General features: G+C 37.1%; 1 protein-coding gene across 3 annotated transcripts in view; it reads left to right on the forward strand.

The window, feature by feature from the left end:
• The window catches only part of LOC137647208 (protein Loquacious-like), a 73672-nt gene that overhangs the window by 16896 nt on the left and 38714 nt on the right, over positions 1-18062 (forward strand). For all 3 annotated transcript variants that reach the window (XM_068380542.1, XM_068380544.1, XM_068380543.1), the window contains exon 7: positions 4910-5028. In XM_068380542.1, coding sequence (XP_068236643.1) covers positions 4910-5028 — 119 coding nt within the window. The remainder of the gene's footprint in view (positions 1-4909; positions 5029-18062) is intronic.

Consider the following 18062-nt stretch of genomic DNA (forward strand, 5'->3'; position numbering starts at 1 on the left):
TCCGATACCTCTTTCAGGCTCCCATGCTACCAGGGAGAAGTAATGTCGTAGGACTTATGGGGACGAGAGGCTTTAACCAACGAACAAACGTTCCCTCTATGGTATCGGGCGTGTCTAGCAAGATCGCCCCTACCATAAGACGAGCGAGGCTGTTTTTCTCCTCGTCATCCGAAGGCTTCTCGCAAAAGAAATCTTGGACCAAAGTTTCTAGACCCTTAAAGCGGAAGTCAGTCCATTCAGGACAGTTCCAGCGTCCTGGCTGTAGCCATGGGGACAGCTCTGACCCTTTGCAGTCGTCGGAAGACGGTTCGCCTATTAAACGCAAGCGTAACACGGGGTCCGAGGGTCGCGGTAAAGGCAATGTTTTGCCAACACAGACGTTACCGTCGTCTCGGCCCGTCCCGACTCCTGTTGATCCTAAATGGGTTGTCCTGCAGGACATGCAGACTAAGCTTGCCTCCCTTATGGAGAAGTATGACGTTGAGCAGGTTCACGATGAACCTTCGCTTTCGAGTCGCCGTTACACTAAACGAGACTCTGGCTGTCAGCCGCCCAAATGAGCATTTACTCGTCCGTTTGACGTTATGAAACGTGATGTCGGTAGTTTGTCACGTCAGTCACGTGACTTGGATCCTTACTCGCTGCAGTCCCGTGTTGACTTTCAGCCGCTGCCGCAGCCTCGTGTTGACGTTCAGCCGCTACCGCAGTCTCGTGTTGACGTTCAGGACGTTCGCCAACCAGCTCAGTTGCCTTGTTTTGACGTTGAGCGTCAAGCACCGCAGTCAAGAGTTGTTTTAACTGCTTTATCTAGGCAGTCAAGGCAGTCTCGACTTGACGTCGAGCGTCCTCCCGCACCTATTGTTGTTGCTGGTCAGTCCTTTAAGCAGTTACATGACGTAGCGTCCTTGACTGCTACTGATGCTCCTTTGCGTGTGGACTCTGCTTGTCAAGCATTGCCACCACGGCAGGTCTCTCCCTTGCTTGAGACTCGGCAATTGTCGGACGAGGTTCCTTCAGATGAGGAAGTTGCTGATCCCCCTCCTACTGATATTCCCTTGGGGACTCTGTCAGACGGAGAGGAGCCTAAACCTGCTCAGCCCTCTATGGACTTTAAATAAATCATGCTGATTTTTAAGGATCTTTGTCCGGACCATTTTGTAACTGCTGCTCCTCGTTCGCCTAAACGTCAGAGTTTACACTAGGCCTAGCTACTTCGAAGCCGTTGTTTTCTAAGCTAGTGCTCTCTCGCTCTTCTAAGAGAGCTTTACGTTTGCTAGGCGACTGGTTGATCACAAGAGGAGTTTGGGGGAGACAGCCTTTGCTTTCCCCCCTTTTAAACTGGCTTATAGAGCGAGCGTCTGGTATGACACGGGAGAAGTTCTCGGCTTGGGAGTTCCTGCCTCTGCCCAGATAGACTTCTCAAGCCTCATAGACTCTCCCTGGCGCCTGGCCATGAGACGCTCCAAGATTTTATGGTCGGCTTCAGAGCTAGACCATCTCCTGTTAGGAGTTTTTCGAGCGTTTGAAGTTTTGCTGTACAATTATGTCATGCATAAACAAGGCTATCAGGGATGGCTCCAATGATCTGACAGCCACGTTCTCTGCAGGAACAAGACTATCAGGGATGGCTCCAATGATCTGGCAGCCACGTTCACTGCAGGAGTACGTAAGATGCAAGTGCGCTCTATGTGTTCATTGTCAAGACAAACTTCACGATGAAGTCTACCAAGCTGTCTTGACAGCATTAAGGGAAGGCGACTGGATGGTCTCTCTCGATCTTCAGGATGCATACTTCCACATCCCGATTCATCCAAACTTTCAACTACATCTGAGGTTTGTGGACGGGAAAGTAATGTACCACTGTCGAGCACTGTACTCCGACCTCATTCCTGCTCTCTTGTTTTTACAAGGCCCTTGCAAAATGTAGCAAGCTTTCTACATTTTTTGATTATTCAGAGCCTCCCTTTATTTTGACGACTGGCTAATCAGGGCGTTCGTCATTATATCGCTGTCTGGAGAGCCTCTAATGGACATTAGACCTAACCAAGGAGCTAGGTCTCATAGTGAACGTAGAGAAGTCGTAACTTACAGTATCCCATCCCAGACTATTCTTTTTTTGGGAATGGAGATACAGTGTCTGATTTTTCGACCCTTTTCGTCTCCCGCAAGAATGGAACAAGCTCTGTTAAAAGTCCTTCACTTGCAAGAGAAAAACAGTTGCTCTGTAAGAGTTTGAACTAGCCTCGTGGGAACTCTTTCATCGCTGGAGTAGTTTATCTCTCTGGGGAGACTCAACCTATGCCCTTTCCTATTTCACCTAAACATTGGAACAAGGAGAAGGGCTTAGTGAGTATCTCTTTCCCAATCTCCAACTCAGTCTAGACATGTCTGACTTGGTGGGACAGCAACATCAGACTTCGAGAAGGTCTTTCTCTTGCGATCAAGAACCCAAACCATGTGTTGTTTTCAGATGCAGCGGATTTGGGTTAGGGAGCTCCACTGGACAGTCTGGAAGGCTCGGTTCTTTGATCCACGGATCAGAAGGAACTCCTTTTAAGGCAGTAACATCTCTCCTTTGGCGAGATTTGTGCAGAAATGAATGTCTTGGCGGACGGCCTCAGCAGAAGAGGACAAGTCTTCTCCATGGAGTGGACGTTGCATAAGACTGTGTGCGAGAAGCTATGGATGACATGGGGTCTACCCACCATAGATCTTTTTTCTACTCTCTCTGACAAAGAGGCTCTCGACTTACTGCTTTCCAGTTCCAGATCCAGAGGCAGCTCACATAGACGCTTTCCTGCTGGACTGGTCTCACCTGGACGTTTATGCCTTTCCACCTTTCAAGATCCTAGACAAGGTGCTGCAGAAGTTCACCTCTCACGAAGGGACCAGGTTGACATTGGTTGCTCCACTCTGGCCCGCGAGAGAGTGAGTAACAGAGGTACTTCAATGGCTGGTAGACGTTCCAAGGAGTCTACCTTTAAGGATGGATCTCTTACGGCAGCCACGTAAGGAGTCTTCATCGAAGCCTCCCCGCGCTTCGTCTGACTGCCTTCAGACTATCGAAAGACTCTCAAGAGCTAGAGGATTTTCGAAGGGGGCAGCCAGAACGATTGCGAGAGCTAGGAGAGCATCTACCATCAAGGTCTATCAGTCGAAGTGGGAAGTCTTTAGAGACTGGTGCAAGTCATCATCCATTTCCTCTTCCAGTACCTCTGTAGCCCAAATTGCAGACTTTCTCCTACATCTGAGAAATGTTCGCTCCCTCTCAGCGCCCACTATTAAGGGCTACAGGAGCATGTTGGCGTCTGTGTTCAGACATAGAGGCTTAGATCTGTCCAATAATCAAGATCTCCAAGATCTCCTTAAGTCCTTCGAGACCTCTAAGGAGCGTCGTATGGCAACTCCTGGATGGAACTTAGACGTGGTCCTAAGGTTCCTAATGTCCGACAGGTTTGAGCCATTACATTCAGCCTCCCTGAAGGATCTCACCCTCAAGACGCTTTTCTTAGTGTGCTTGGCTTCGGCTAAAAGGGTCAGTGAGATCCATGCCTTCAGTAGGAACATCGGCTTTTCTACAGATAAAGCCACATGTTCACTTCAGCTTGGATTTCTTGGCCAAAAATGAACTGCCTTCTCGTCCTTGGCCTAAGTCATTTGATATACCTTGCCTGTCAGAGATCGTAGGCAACGAGCTTGAAAGAGTGCTGTGTCCAGTTAGAGCTCTGAAGTTTTATTTAGCTCGGACTAAATCCTTACGAGGTGGATCTGAGGCTTTGTGGTGCTCAGTTAAGAAGCCATCATTGCCTATGTCAAAGAATGCTTTGTCATATTTTATTAGATTTTTAATCCGAAAGGCTCATTCTCACTTGAGTGAAAAAGATCGTTGCTTGCTTAAGGTTAAGACGCACGAAGTAAGAACTATAACAACTTCTGTGGCCTTTAGGCAAAACAGATCTCTGCGAAGTATTATGGACGCGACCGTTTGGAGAAGCAAGTCGGTATTCGCGTCATTTTACTTAAAAGATGTCCAGACTCTTTATGAGGACTGCTACACACTGGGTCCATTCGTTGCAGCGAGTGCAGTAGTGGGTAAGGGTTCTACCACTACATTCCCTTAATTCCAATATCCTTTTAATCTTCTCTTGAAATGTTTTTAATTGGGTTGTACGGAAGGCTAAGAAGCCTTTCGCATCCTTTTTGATTTGGCGGGTGGTCAAATGTCATTTCTTGAGAGCGCCCAGATTAAGGGTTTTGATGAGGTCCTGTTGTATGGGTTGTCGCCCTAGATACTTCAGCTCCTGGGAGTCTTTCAGCATCCTAAGAGGATGGCTGGGCTTCGTGAGGAAAGCGGACTAACAAGGCAGAGTAATCGTTAGAGTCAGCTTCCTTACCAGGTACCTATATTTATTTGGGTTTTGTTATGATATAACTGTCAAAAACTCTAAGCATATACGCCGTAAACTGTATTAATACTGGTCTCTACCCACCACCATGGGTGTGAATCAGCTATTATATATTCACCGGCTAAGTTTAATATTTAAAAATGATATTTTGATTATAAAATAAATTTTTGAATATACTTACCCGGTGAATATATAAATTAAAGGCCCCCCCCTTCCTCCCCGATAGAGACCCAGCGGGATGAGAAGAACTGGAGCTGTTTACATGTATATGCGGTATCTGGCCGATAGTTGGCGCTGGTGGGCACACCCGCTACCTTCATGGCGATCGCTCGCGAGTTTTTGAATTCTGTCGAGCCGTCGGAGACGTCAGCTATTATATATTCACCGGGTAAGTATATTCAAAAATTTATTTTATAATCAAAATATTATTTTTAAGAAATTTATATTCATAGTTGATTATAATACAATTATCCATAAAAAGTGAATTGCTTTGGTTATTTCAGGTACAGGAAAGAGCAAAAAGTTGGCCAAGAGACAGGCTGCATATAAGATGACTCAGCGATTGAAAGATCAACCAGTTGAACAGCCTCAAGTCAATGTGCTTGCAGATGATGACGACGAGGTAATTGATCAACAGACTTGTATATCGTTGGGTGTGCATGATGATGCATGTGAGAATGTTGACAGAGAAATTTTTGAGGGCAGGAATATTCTCGGGGAAATGTCGGTAAAAGTAAAAGTACATAATGATTACCTTAAGAACATGCTGATAACTTCAGCGGGAGAGGGAAAAAATATAATTTTATTACCTAATCACTATTGCAATTATAATCAAATATTTGCACTTGATGAAGAGGATAGATCATCTGTTTCATCAGAAACTGATTCACTTTGTTCAGATCTCAGTGATGGCTATATTCAAAGGGCAAGACAGGCATTTGAGAAAAGATGTTTTGTGAAGGAAAAAAATTATTTTGGTATGGGGGGTTATGAATTGCAAGTTAGTGAGGATTTTGAAAAGGATGAAAGAGAATCCTGTAGTATAAAGTACAATCATGATGCATATATTGTAAGCAATCGTAGTGTTTTTGTTGAAGGTGGTAGTTGCAAACTGGGACAGAAATATTTTGAAAATATAAAAGTCATGATTTCAATTAAGAAAAATAATGACAGATATTTTGATAATGAAGAGAATGGGTACTCAATTGGCCAAGGATTGGAGAAAGAAATTAATTGTGTAGACACTAATGGAGCAGACATTGATTATTGTAATGCTTCTGCAGTTCCATCGTTTGATGAAGGTAAGGAACAGGGAGAGACTAGCGCTGAAATATCTTACGGGGGGAATTCAAGTCCAGGTTTTGTAGAGAGAGTGGTTAATGAAATCATTAGGAATGAAAGGGCTCGCAGTACTGATAAGTTTAATTTGGAAACTAATAATTTGTATCGGCAGACAAACCAAGGGCGGGAAAATTCTTACGAGGGTATACACGAAGATTTTATTGATAATGAAAGCTGTTGTGTAGGAGAAACAGTTATTGAAGATTGTGAAGAGGAAGGCAATGAATATGTAGAATCTGATATGTCCAATGGTAGCTGTGTTAGGGCAAAACAAAATGGTAATTATAACTCTGGTCAAAACTGTGGCATAGATGTAAATGGTAATATTTCAGAAGAGGGTCAGTCTGGAATGACACTTGGTGAATTTCTAGATAATGAAACAATGGGGAATAGGAATTTAAGCTTGGTAGAAAAAATAACCGCGGATGAACACTATGCTCCCGGTAATGTTGAGAATAGCAATAGTGTCATTGTGGAAGATATTATTATTGAAGATAGTTTTGAGGATGGTACAGGTGTAGAAGTCCTCAAGTTAAGGCATAATCACGTAGGTCATTTCATGCCAAGCTGTTCTTATATATCTTCAAACTGAAAGTTTTTGAGTTAGTGTTTTATATCTGCTTTAGTGGTGTCCGATTTCTTTTTTTTGTACTTATTTAGATTTTGCATCTTGTGAAATTACGCTTGCTATTTACCGTTTCCCCCAAACGGATTTTTTTTTTCTTATTTTGTTTATTTTGCATTTTGTGAAATTATATTTGCCATTTACAGGTTCCCCAAATGAAGGTTTTTTTTTTTGTCTTGTGTGTGATTTACATTCTGCTTTTGCTATTGTTACGTATATCCCCCTGCTTCGTATGATTCATGTGTGGAGTTCTAATTGCTATTTTTGTAGTGGGTGGCTGGTTCTAGCTTTGCTTTGTATGGCTTATTTTTCTATGTAAATAGCAACTGGAAGCATTGCTTTATTAATTTTTTTTAGAATTACAGCAAGGATAATGGTAATTAAGCACAGTACTGAATTGGATTACAGTATGCCTATTTTCTCTATTGCAATTTTGTGTTTCATCAGTTCAAAAACATTTCTCGTTCTTTGTGTGATTTTTTTTTTTCCCCTCCAATTGTACAAACCTCTTACAAGCGTATACAGCTGTATTGAGGAACACATAATGGTTTTTTATTTGTAATTTTTTTTTTTTTTAATTTTTGATAAATTGATTGAAGTCTGCCTTTCTGCTCTTTAGAATATTGTAATGTATTGCCCATATATAGCTGACAAATTCTTTTTTTAAATTATTTAAATATCCATTAGATGTTTTATTAATCATTTAAATGATAGTGAAAACTCTCTTTAAAGTAAGCCTCCTATTTCGTTCCTTTGTATTAACGTTTATAAGCTATAAGTGAAATTAACTGCAAATTGTAGTGGTTATGTATTTTTTCCATTTTAGTTTTCAATTACTATGATATTGCACCTTTTATATGATGGTGCACATTCTGTTTGTAATTCTGATAAGTTGTGTTGAAACATTCTAATTTAAAACACAGTGGCAAAAATCTGATCATTTAAGAATATCATCTCATTGAGGTGGCTTATAGTTTTAGTAGTCTCTTGGCTTACTGTTCTTTTGTTGTTGTTATTTTCTTGGTTTTTACTTTATTTAGAAAGATTGCATCTTTGAAGTATGTAATTACACTTGATTATTGGTGTTAATATGCTATGTTTGAATATTGAAGCTTTTGTATAATTAAGAGGAAAGAAGGCATTGAGAACCTTGGATCTAAGAGAGATTACGATAATAGTTTTTTATTTTATCTTCTGAAGTGATATGAGATCCATTCATTTTTTTCAGTACTGTTGCCAGTTTTTCTAAGCACTGGAATTTCTGCTTACTTAAAAAGCATTCATGTAGTTCATCTAGTGATGAGATAATATACTTTATTTAAAGCATGAGCAAAGTTCCAAGTAAGAAAATAATTATCCTTGCTGCTATTCTAAACTGCATTCAATATTTTAGTTTTGTGAAGGTGTTTTTGGGAAAATGTTAATAAGAATGGTAAGCATAGTGCATTTTTTGTTTTGTTTTATAGTTTACTTAAAATGCTTACTTATTTTTGATACTGAAGTGTTTATATATTTTATTAAATTTCTTCAAAGTTATTGCCTTTTTATTTAAATTGGTCATAAAGCCTTCACGTTCTTTCGTATTTTGTTTGGGCTTAAATACTGGATTGCAGTGTTTTATGGAATGAAAGGCTAAGCTCAACCCCTTACATTTTTCATTTGAGATGGAAATGACACAAGACTATACATACGTGTATCAAGACACAGTTCCTTGGAGCTTTGCATGCTCAGGCAAATGTTCTTAGCTATGAGAAACGCATTTTGATGGCTATTAGGGTATATTTTACTAGAACTGTATACTTTTCAAGGCCTGTCATCATTGAATTGTTATATTGACTATGGTAGCTTGGTTTTAGATGTATTATGTATATAATACATACAGTACTTAATATCAATTTAAAGATATTTGTCTTCTCTCATAATAATACAAAAGCTTTATTTCAAGTATAGAAGAATTATTGTATATAGATCTTCTAACATTTCTTGCAATGGAAAAGATTCTAAATGAAAAGATTTTAGCCTTAACAGTATCACATATTTCTCTTTTGAAATGTGTTTTTATGAACTGGTTCTGAGGATGGTCTATATATTGTATCACAAATTTCCCTTGATTTAAGGTGTGCTTTTGAGAATGATCAGTCCTTTTATTGGCACCAAGATTTGCTTATAAATTTTAAAGAGCCCAAAGGCAAGCAGTTTATTTTAAAAATTCATCTATATAAGTATACCATCTTGTACAATTTCATTTTGGATTAAATTATACAATTCATAGTAGAGATGAGTGTTCACAGAGTTAGTGATATTGGATTAATAATAAGTTCGATGAGTGATTGATACAAAGATAACAATACAAAAAGACATACATTTTTATATGATCAGTTTATAAGTACAGTACTTCTATGACAACAAGGATTGTCATTAATGATTTTTAGATTAAAGAAATGAAATTAAAATTACAATCCATAACATCTTTCAACTAATCAAGCACAACTATAACTAGTAAATATATTCTATACTTACCCAATATAAGACAAAAGTGCAATTTCTAAAGAAAATTGAATTTAACTCCGTAATCCACAAAACTTGAACGTAATAATGATCATCATAGATGCTTTCACTTCTGCTCTTAACTTTTTGGAGACAGGCTGTAAATAATTTCTCCTGTCTTCAGTCCCTGACTCTTGTCTCCTGAACTTTCATCAGGTCTAGGTCTATATATGTTTTTAATTTTTTTCTATAATATCTTTTACCATTTTATAGGTCTTTGTGTTCTATCACTTCCATAATGCACAGTCTAATGCTTTTTTTAACAACTAACTATTCCTCTTCTCTTAACTTTTCTTCTCACAGATTTCACTTTCGTTATATGATTTCACTTCGGTTACATCCTGAAGTCACATGTCCAATTTCCTCCATTTTCCTTCTCAATTCTCATACATCTTTATTGAATAAAGCAGTCTATATACATTTGTTTCAAATCTACTGTGAACAAGTGGATAATGTTCCTGACTCACGATTTAAAAAAGTTTTCACTAATGGTCACAATTTCACTGTCCGTGAGTTAGTAATGGGATGTTTGTGGGAGCCTATAGGTTTATCTGCTAAGTCATCAACAGCCATTGGCATGGCATTCCCTAGTCCTATCTTGGATGGAGAGGGGATTCAGCACAGATAGTGTGTAGATATGGTCATGCTATAGGACGTGGTCTTGTCTCTTGCTTTTGCCATTCTTTCGGCGCCTTTAAACCTTTTTTTACGGCTCTGTCACCTTTAGCTTTACTTTTCAGTCTCAAAAGTATTAGAAATGCTCTTCCTTTTCAAAACTGTTATCTATCGCTGGAGATTTTTTAATCTACAGTATTTTCCAAATTTGTACTTGTTAATATTTTAAACATATAGAGATTTTCCTCTATGTACATGCTGTAAATCAGTGTATCTCTTGTAATACTATCTCTTATACTTTAGGTTATGGGGGTTCACCCTGTTAACATGGTACAAAGTTTGTCATGGCTTTATTCCCACCATGTTTTAAGGTGTTTTTTTTCCGTCACCATTAGTCTAGTTTTGCTCATACTCAATTGGTTATTAGCCTTTTCCTCTCCATTCCACTTATTTACCGTAACAACATTTCCGCTACCTCTCAAATTCTGCTGGTAACATTATTCTTTATGTAAAATAACTACTGTGGGCTCCATTTCCTATTCTCTTTAGTAACTTCCTCCATTACTGTTACTATGATAACATTTGCTTCAGAATTCTGATACCTCACCCATTGCCTTCACTCAAGATCTATGTTATGGTAAAATAATATTAGTTGCCAGTTTTTCTAGTACCTCTGCCTTTTTACCACTCATATAATTATTTGCCTTGGTACCTTGTCAAAGGCCTTTTCAAGATCCATAGATTTGAGGTACACTCTCATTCTCTACAGAGTACTTTTCTTGTTATTGCCTTATAAATTTTGCTCCTTTTGTTTTCTGGCAAGATTTTCCTTATCTATTCCTATAGCACCTAGCATCTAAAGACTTATTTCTCTTGTAATTTTTACACTGCAGTATACATTACCTCTTTCTACTTGTCTCCCACTGGTCTGCTTATATTTTTCTTTATCAAGTCGTCTTATTTTGTGCTATACTTTAGTAAGCTCATAGATGTCAGGCTCTCCTACTTCCTTTATCAAATCAATTGTTATTTTGTTTGATCTAAATGTTCTCATTTTTCATCTAACCAAAGTTCCTTAGAATCTCTTAAACTCTTATGGTTTTGGTTGGTCCCTTAGTTTGCTATCTTTTAGTCGTTTTTCAAATTATTTTTTCTCTAATTTCATATTTTATATAATTTCCCCTTTTTATATATAGTGTTTTCCTTATTTTATAAGCCACTTTACTATATTGATTATTTGCTCCCTTGAGATAATCATTCTATTTCTCTCATCATTTATGGAAACTGCAAGTATGGAGTTTTGCTACATCTCTTTGCCAATAAACTGTCGCCAGTTATTTTTTCATAGTTAGGCTGGAAACGTACATTAGGTGCCTACCCATTGTCCAATATTTCATTTGATTTAACTATGAGTACTATTACTTTCATTTATTTTCGCAGGGCTGAGATACACAATTATTTTCTTAGGTAATGAAATAGTTGGTCTGTGAGTGTTGCTTAAGGTGCAACAGTTATTTAATGCTTTCCAGGATAAACTCGCGTAGCTGTTACCTAACCCCACAAATATGATTTTAGCACTTGAGGAGAGAACTTGCATAGTCATTCTATAGTAGAGTTTAATGAGTCTAGAGGTTTCATTATCTTGACATTGATTAAACTATACCTGGGTGATATGATAGCCAAATCATATTTACAGAAATGACATCACTAATTCTAGTTGATTTTTATGAATAGTCATTCTATTCAATTAAGAGTTGCTACTTTTTATTTGTAATAGGTTAAAAAAAGGGTATATGTGGACCAAAGTAGTAACACTTCATTGATTTACTAACGACACTGTTCAAATATTGCAAAATATCTAAATTGCTTTTTTTTTTATAGCTTATTATACTTGTTTCGTTCTTTAAACGTAAAATATTTCAATTACTGTGCGTTGTTGTTAGCGGATGGCTTGACAAAAGATGAGCCTTTGGAAACTTGTATAATTCTTGTTGATAGGCCTCCCAGGTTCCAGTGCCTGGCCATATGACCAAATTTATAAATCCAATCCTTGTTGTTTGCTGCTAATATAGTTCCTTACCTTATGCTAAAATTTTGCTGCTGGAGTCATTCCTCACCCTGTGAAACATAATCTCATAGTATTATTGGTGGAGGAAATAAGTTTGTTTGATTTTCTTATGAAACTTAATCTTATTCTTCATTTCTCCCTGCATGTGAGGCCATTCTAGGTATGATAACTATTTCCAATTCAATCTTTTAAACACACAATAGGTCATATTTTAGATCATAGGTTACAGAGTACGGTAAGGAATTTTTGCCCCTAAATGCACAATTTTGCGAGACTAACAATTTACCGTTTAGTGAAAATTATTAAACAAAATTGAGGAAGATATTTGTAAAATTACAACCTCAAATATTATGTTAAACCACTACCCATTGCAGTTAAATTCTGTTTACCCCAACCTTTATTTTTCCAAAATGTAACCAAGTTTGTATATTCATTATTTCTGGTCTCAATGTCTGGCCAGTGGACTTCCGTCTCTCGGTGCACAGTAGTCATCACTAATCAAAATATACACATTTAAAAAGTAGACTCTTAAGTAGTACTTGAACTGGATTGAATTCTTGTTGGCTTCTGTGTGATCCTAATGGTGAACTTTGGAATATAACTTTATGCAGTTGAACATAAGCAGGCACATCATAGCCAAATCTAGAGTTATTATCTAGGTCTGAATAAGGATTGTGAAGAGGATGTTGATGAGTAACAACCCCCATCCCCCCCTTGGATAGATAGAACCTGTCTGCAGCTCTTTCTTATATTTTAGAAATTAGGAAGTTAACTGGGTGGCTTATCGAAGGAGTCCTCAAAATATCAGCTTTATTGAACAATTGGTGTACATTTCTGGGAATTATGGAGAAGATATAACACTTGCTGAAATTACTCTAAGGATCAGATGTATCTAACATTCTGCTGTTGAGTATTTGTGATGCTGAGATTATTACTAGGATCAAGATGATGATAATACTCTATACAGTTGTTGAAAGAAAGATCAGAGAGAATGCGGTATTGTTTTTGCAATGGGAATCACAAAGGGCAACAGAGCTGAAGGTTGCTGTGAAATCTATAATTCGGCTCTCAAGAAGCTTTGGGAAAGCATTGTAAGCTGATCAATACAGACTGTAGGCTCTGGGGAATTGTTGGCTAAATTTAATATTGCAGAGCCCAAGTAAATCACTATGGGAGCAATGTAGCTATCACAAAATCATCTATGTAGAGTCTCCTTTGCTAACTTATTTTCTATCTTGTTTGCCAACATCTCAAAACTTTTACTTCATATGAGACTTAGGGATTTTCTGTCAGTCATACCCTGACACTGATTGATCTCTCCAGCTTGTATTTCCTAAGTTCTATCAATCAAAACAAAATTAAAGTAGAATTGGGTAGTATAACTTAGGTCTGATATTAAGGTAATACCAAACAGTTGTAGCACTTTTTTAGTAGGTGGCGAATTTTAATATTTGTTTTTTTAATTTGTAAGAGATCTTTATCCATTTTTATAGTATAGTTATTTTGTTGCACTTATGCAAGGTAGATGAAAAGATTTATGAAATTCCAAGTAAATCGTTATTTTGTTTAACCAAAAACCCATCAGTTATATACTGTACCCACATCAGTTTTTTTCCTGGAACATGCTGATACAGGTCTTTTATTTGACATGACAATGGTAGTAGCTTTGTACATGCAACATCTACGTCAATGTATCTAAAGCAAGTACATTTGGAAATTGATTTTTCTAAATTAGTTTTTGTGGCCATATAACATTTTATTAACACACTATGGTGGATGTTATAGTTTCCTTTTTCTCATATATTATGTGATTATACTTTACCTACATTCTTTCTTAATACAATACAGTATGTTTATTTTTCAATTTTGCTCTTGATATTTCGTTAGAAGCTCAAGGTTTGGTAGGTGCAGATAGCAGGAGTGGTCGAAATCTCGGGAATCTTACTCATCACTTATTACCCCCGTTCTGTAGTCTACAGTGAACCCTCGTTTATCGCGGTAGATAGGTTCCAGTCGCGGCCGCGATAGGTGAAAATCCGCGAAGTAGTGACACCATATTTACCTATTTATTCAACATGTATATTCAGACTTTTAAAACCTTCCCTTGTACGTAGTACTGTTAACAAACTACCCTTTAATGTACAGAACACTTAATATATGTACTACAGTACCCTAAACTAAAACAGGCACAAATATTAAAGGTGATTTTATATCATGCATTTCCTAAACATGCTAAAAAGCACGATAAAAAATGGCAACCAATGTTTTGTTTACATTTATCTCTGATCATAATGTAGAAACAAACTGGAGGTAGAGCTTTGCTTATTACCCAGACATATTTCCCATACTTTTCCCTTAGAACTACATCACATCTTCCTACTTTAGATATATATATATATATATATATATATATATATATATATATATATATATATATATATATATACATATGTATATATATATATATATATATATATATATATATATATATATATATATATATATATATGTGTGTGTGTGTGTGTGTGTATATATATATATATATTTATATGTATACACATATACATACCTACATATATACATAAATACATGCATACATATATATATATATATATATATATATATATATATATATATATATATATTACTGTATATATATGGGTTATGGAAAAAAATCCGCGAAGTGGTGAATCCGCGATGGTCGAACCGCGAAGTAGCGAGGGTTCACTGTAGTCCATATTCGCTTGTAATTCTGGAAGCAAAATCTTGAGGGTAGGTCTGAGGGTACTCTGTATTTTATAAGCCATTGAGAGGTATTCGATTGAATGGCATTGCGTTTCCAGACAAGTAAAGTATAGTCAAATGTTTGAATGCCTGATTTAATGGCTTGGTATTTAAAGACTCGTGGCCAGTGATGCATCTCTGAGACATCCTACCTGTTTTGGACATATCTCTGTAATTTGTGATGTTTTATTTTGTTACTGTACGATATCTTCGTTACCGATTGTCGATAAGCAGACAGCTCAGAATCTAACAAAATTATTAGAAAATTTATACCTATATCTCTTATAGAACAAGTGCATTTTATTTTTTTTTTCACATAAGCCTTTTTATAACCACAATGGCTCCTAATAAGCTTAAGCTTTTGATGAAGGCAAAAGGAAAGTAACTGGAAAAGAAGCTTGAGGAAAAGCATAATGTTGCTGCATCGTCATTTTACCAGTCGACAAGGAAGGAGAAAGGACAATTGATATTAGGAAAAGGCTTTTCAGTGTTAGTACTGTAATTAAGAATGTGTTGATATGACTTTTGTTAGAATAACAAAGATGACTTGAACAATTATGGGTTTAACACCCCCCCCCAAATAAAAAAATTTGTAAAAACCATATCCATAAGAGAAGGTTGCAAGATTATTTACTCGGAAGAGAGCAATGAGAGAGAAGGTATTAACAACACGAATAGTGCAGTTCAGTACAGTACTCTGCAGGTGACAAAACACCTTCAAGTTGCTTCAGAGATGACTTGGCTGTTGTAAATTGGCACAATGGTGGCTCTAGAAAGTGATGTCTACATATTTGCATTGTCCCAGCACTGATGCCAAATCTCAACATGGATAGTCTTCAGAAGACTGGTGCTTCTACAAAAACAACAAAAAGGCCAACATACCAATGAGATTACACTATATGTGGATATTGTAATTAGGCTTAAGACAGTTATAAAGATGTTATTTGAAATAATATACTGTATAGAGCTGACAAGCTAGGAAATGTTAAGTGTCTCAAAGGAAGAACTTGGAACCCAAATAAAAGTCTTTATAGTAAACTTTGGTCAAAGTGTTCATGTTTCAAGTTCTGTGGTTACATCAAAGTCCTCTTTGCTAGTCAGGTTACCTTGCTTCACTATGTAGAGTAACACTCTCTCTCTCTCTCTCTCTCTCTCTCTCTCTCTCTCTCTCTCTCTCTCTCTCTCTCTCTCTCTCTCTCTCTCTCTCTCTCTCTCTCTCTCTTTTTTTTTTTTTCCGAACTGGCACACTTCACTTTGAATGTTTCTTTTTCTTTGCTTACATACCTGGCTTTTTTTTTTAAAAGGTCAGCATACAAAATCTCTACTTTTTCTCAAGTTATGGTCTCCATTATTGTATCTCCTGATAGCTGCTTCTCATGGATCCAAATGAGAAACAGGTTCTCAATATTACTGAGACTATACAACCTTTTTTCGTCAAACTAAGCACCCCTTTGGCATCATAATTGTGCTTATCAAGGATGTACGATTGTACATTTTTGCCAGGTCTGCTACACGCATACTTTTATCATGCTTTTCTATTTTTTTCTTTCAATCCTAAAGTAATCATTTCCTTTCCTTCTTTCTTGATTATCTTGTGGCCCATTGTCAAGATGCTGCTGTATACTGCTAACTTAGAGTGAATAATGACAATTACAGTTTCATTAAGAACGCGGTCACAACATTATTAAAGATTTAAGGTAATGCTGATACGACTACAGTACTGCAGAGCAAGTAAAATAGTTAAGGTCTGAGCAGGAGGGAAGGGTGTGATGTAAAGCTAAAGAAAATGTAAAAGTCACATGAACAAGTCTTGAGTGGCGTGTTGGTGCTCTGTATGATTTTTCTGCACAGCACAAGCTAGTTTCATATTTTTCTTTCAGCAGAAATAAGAGTAAAAATTTTTGCTGGTAGACATACAATAGATGTACTGTATACTGAAATGAAATTTTATAGACCTACTGAAATGAACATAATCCAAGTTACTAGTAAACTGAGGTAGTACTGTAATTAGAAATGAAAATGTTTGACCTTCATACAGTATTTCAAAATTCTGAAAAATATATACTATGTGATAAAACTATGAAGAAACATTTTTCATTTATGGAGAAAACAACCCCAGCTACAATTCTATTGAAGAGAAGTTATATTCTGTACAGAACTGGAGTGAGAGCAATTTCTTCTGTACCTAAGGATCAGACAGTGCAATAGTGTTCATTATTGATGGTAGGTAGAAAAGCACAATTTATATAGTTTCAAAACTGATTTTGCTGTAAGTCTTTAGTTAAGAGTTGTCAAAGATAAACCCTGTGTATGTGCAAGAAAAGGGATTTTGACGAAGGAAAAATCTATTTCTGGGCTCGACCTGTGTCGCTCCATGAAATGCTCCTTTAGCACCATTTCTAAGTTATAGTTATTGCTGAATATACCAGAGAAAAAAGGATGCATGGAATGCCAGGAATAAACCTAGCTCGCTCACTCTGAGTGGCGGTATAGAAAACTGGGGCGTGATTGAACCACGACCCTAGGTACCTCACCAATTAGACCTCTCCCTCATCAACATCCCCCGGAACAACGAGGTGCCGTCCTTTACCCGTCTGCTGCCTCCTACTACGACTATCCCTCCCCACTTCTACACCTCCCCACCCCCTTACTTCATTCCTCAACAGCACCAGCGTTGGCTAGTGTTAGCTAGATTAGCCGACTGAAATCAGTGGAGAGTAGGGTGTTGGGTTTTATGACCCAAGTTAATTATGTTGGATTTAAGAACTGGAGATAACATTAATTCTGAAAAATATTACTTTATGCATATACAGTGAACCCTCGTTTATCGCGGTAGATAGGTTCCAGACACGGCCGCGATAGGTGAAATTCCGCGAAGTAGTGACATCATATTTACCTATTTATTTAACATGTATATTCGGACTTTTAAAACCTTCCCTTGTACGTAGTACTGTTAACAAACTACCCTTTAATGTACAGAACACTTAATGCATGTACTACAGCACCCTAAACTAAAACAGGCACAAATATTAAAGGCGATTTTATATCATGCGTTTCCTAAACACCTAAAAAGCACGATAAAAAATGGCAACCAATGTTTTGTTTACGTTCATCTCTGATCATAATGAAGAAACAAACTCATTTAGTGTACACATATATGTATAGGTTAGTTTTTGCATCGATTATATTGATTATACAGTATGTTGATTTTTTTATTACCAATGTTTTACTTTATTTTTCTTAGGACTTCCAAATGAAATGTTTTTCTTTATGACGCCGCCTGAAACGACGGCGTCATAAAGTACTGTACGCTCAGTAAACAACCATGCTCAGAACAAAGAAGGCATTTAACGCGCATGATGAAAGTGATAAATAATGATATTTACAGTAAAAGCATTTACAAAATATGTTATTAGTACAAATATAATTTACCGTATCTATATAAAATCATACAGTACATACTGTACGTAGCAAAGCAGGAAAACAATTTACGAGAGAGAGAGAGAGAGAGAGAGAGAGAGAGAGAGAGAGAGAGAGAGAGAGAGAGAGAGAGAGAGAGAGAGAGAGAGAGAGAGAGAGAGAGAGAGAGAGAGATTGTTTTACGTATGTAAATGTAAATTTTAAACAAAAAAAATATGATAGGTTACAACATGTAGACTTTTAAAACCTTCCCTTT

Source organism: Palaemon carinicauda, chromosome 9, assembly GCF_036898095.1.
Source record: "Palaemon carinicauda isolate YSFRI2023 chromosome 9, ASM3689809v2, whole genome shotgun sequence".
In the NCBI taxonomy this organism is placed as follows: Eukaryota; Metazoa; Arthropoda; class Malacostraca; order Decapoda; family Palaemonidae; genus Palaemon; species Palaemon carinicauda.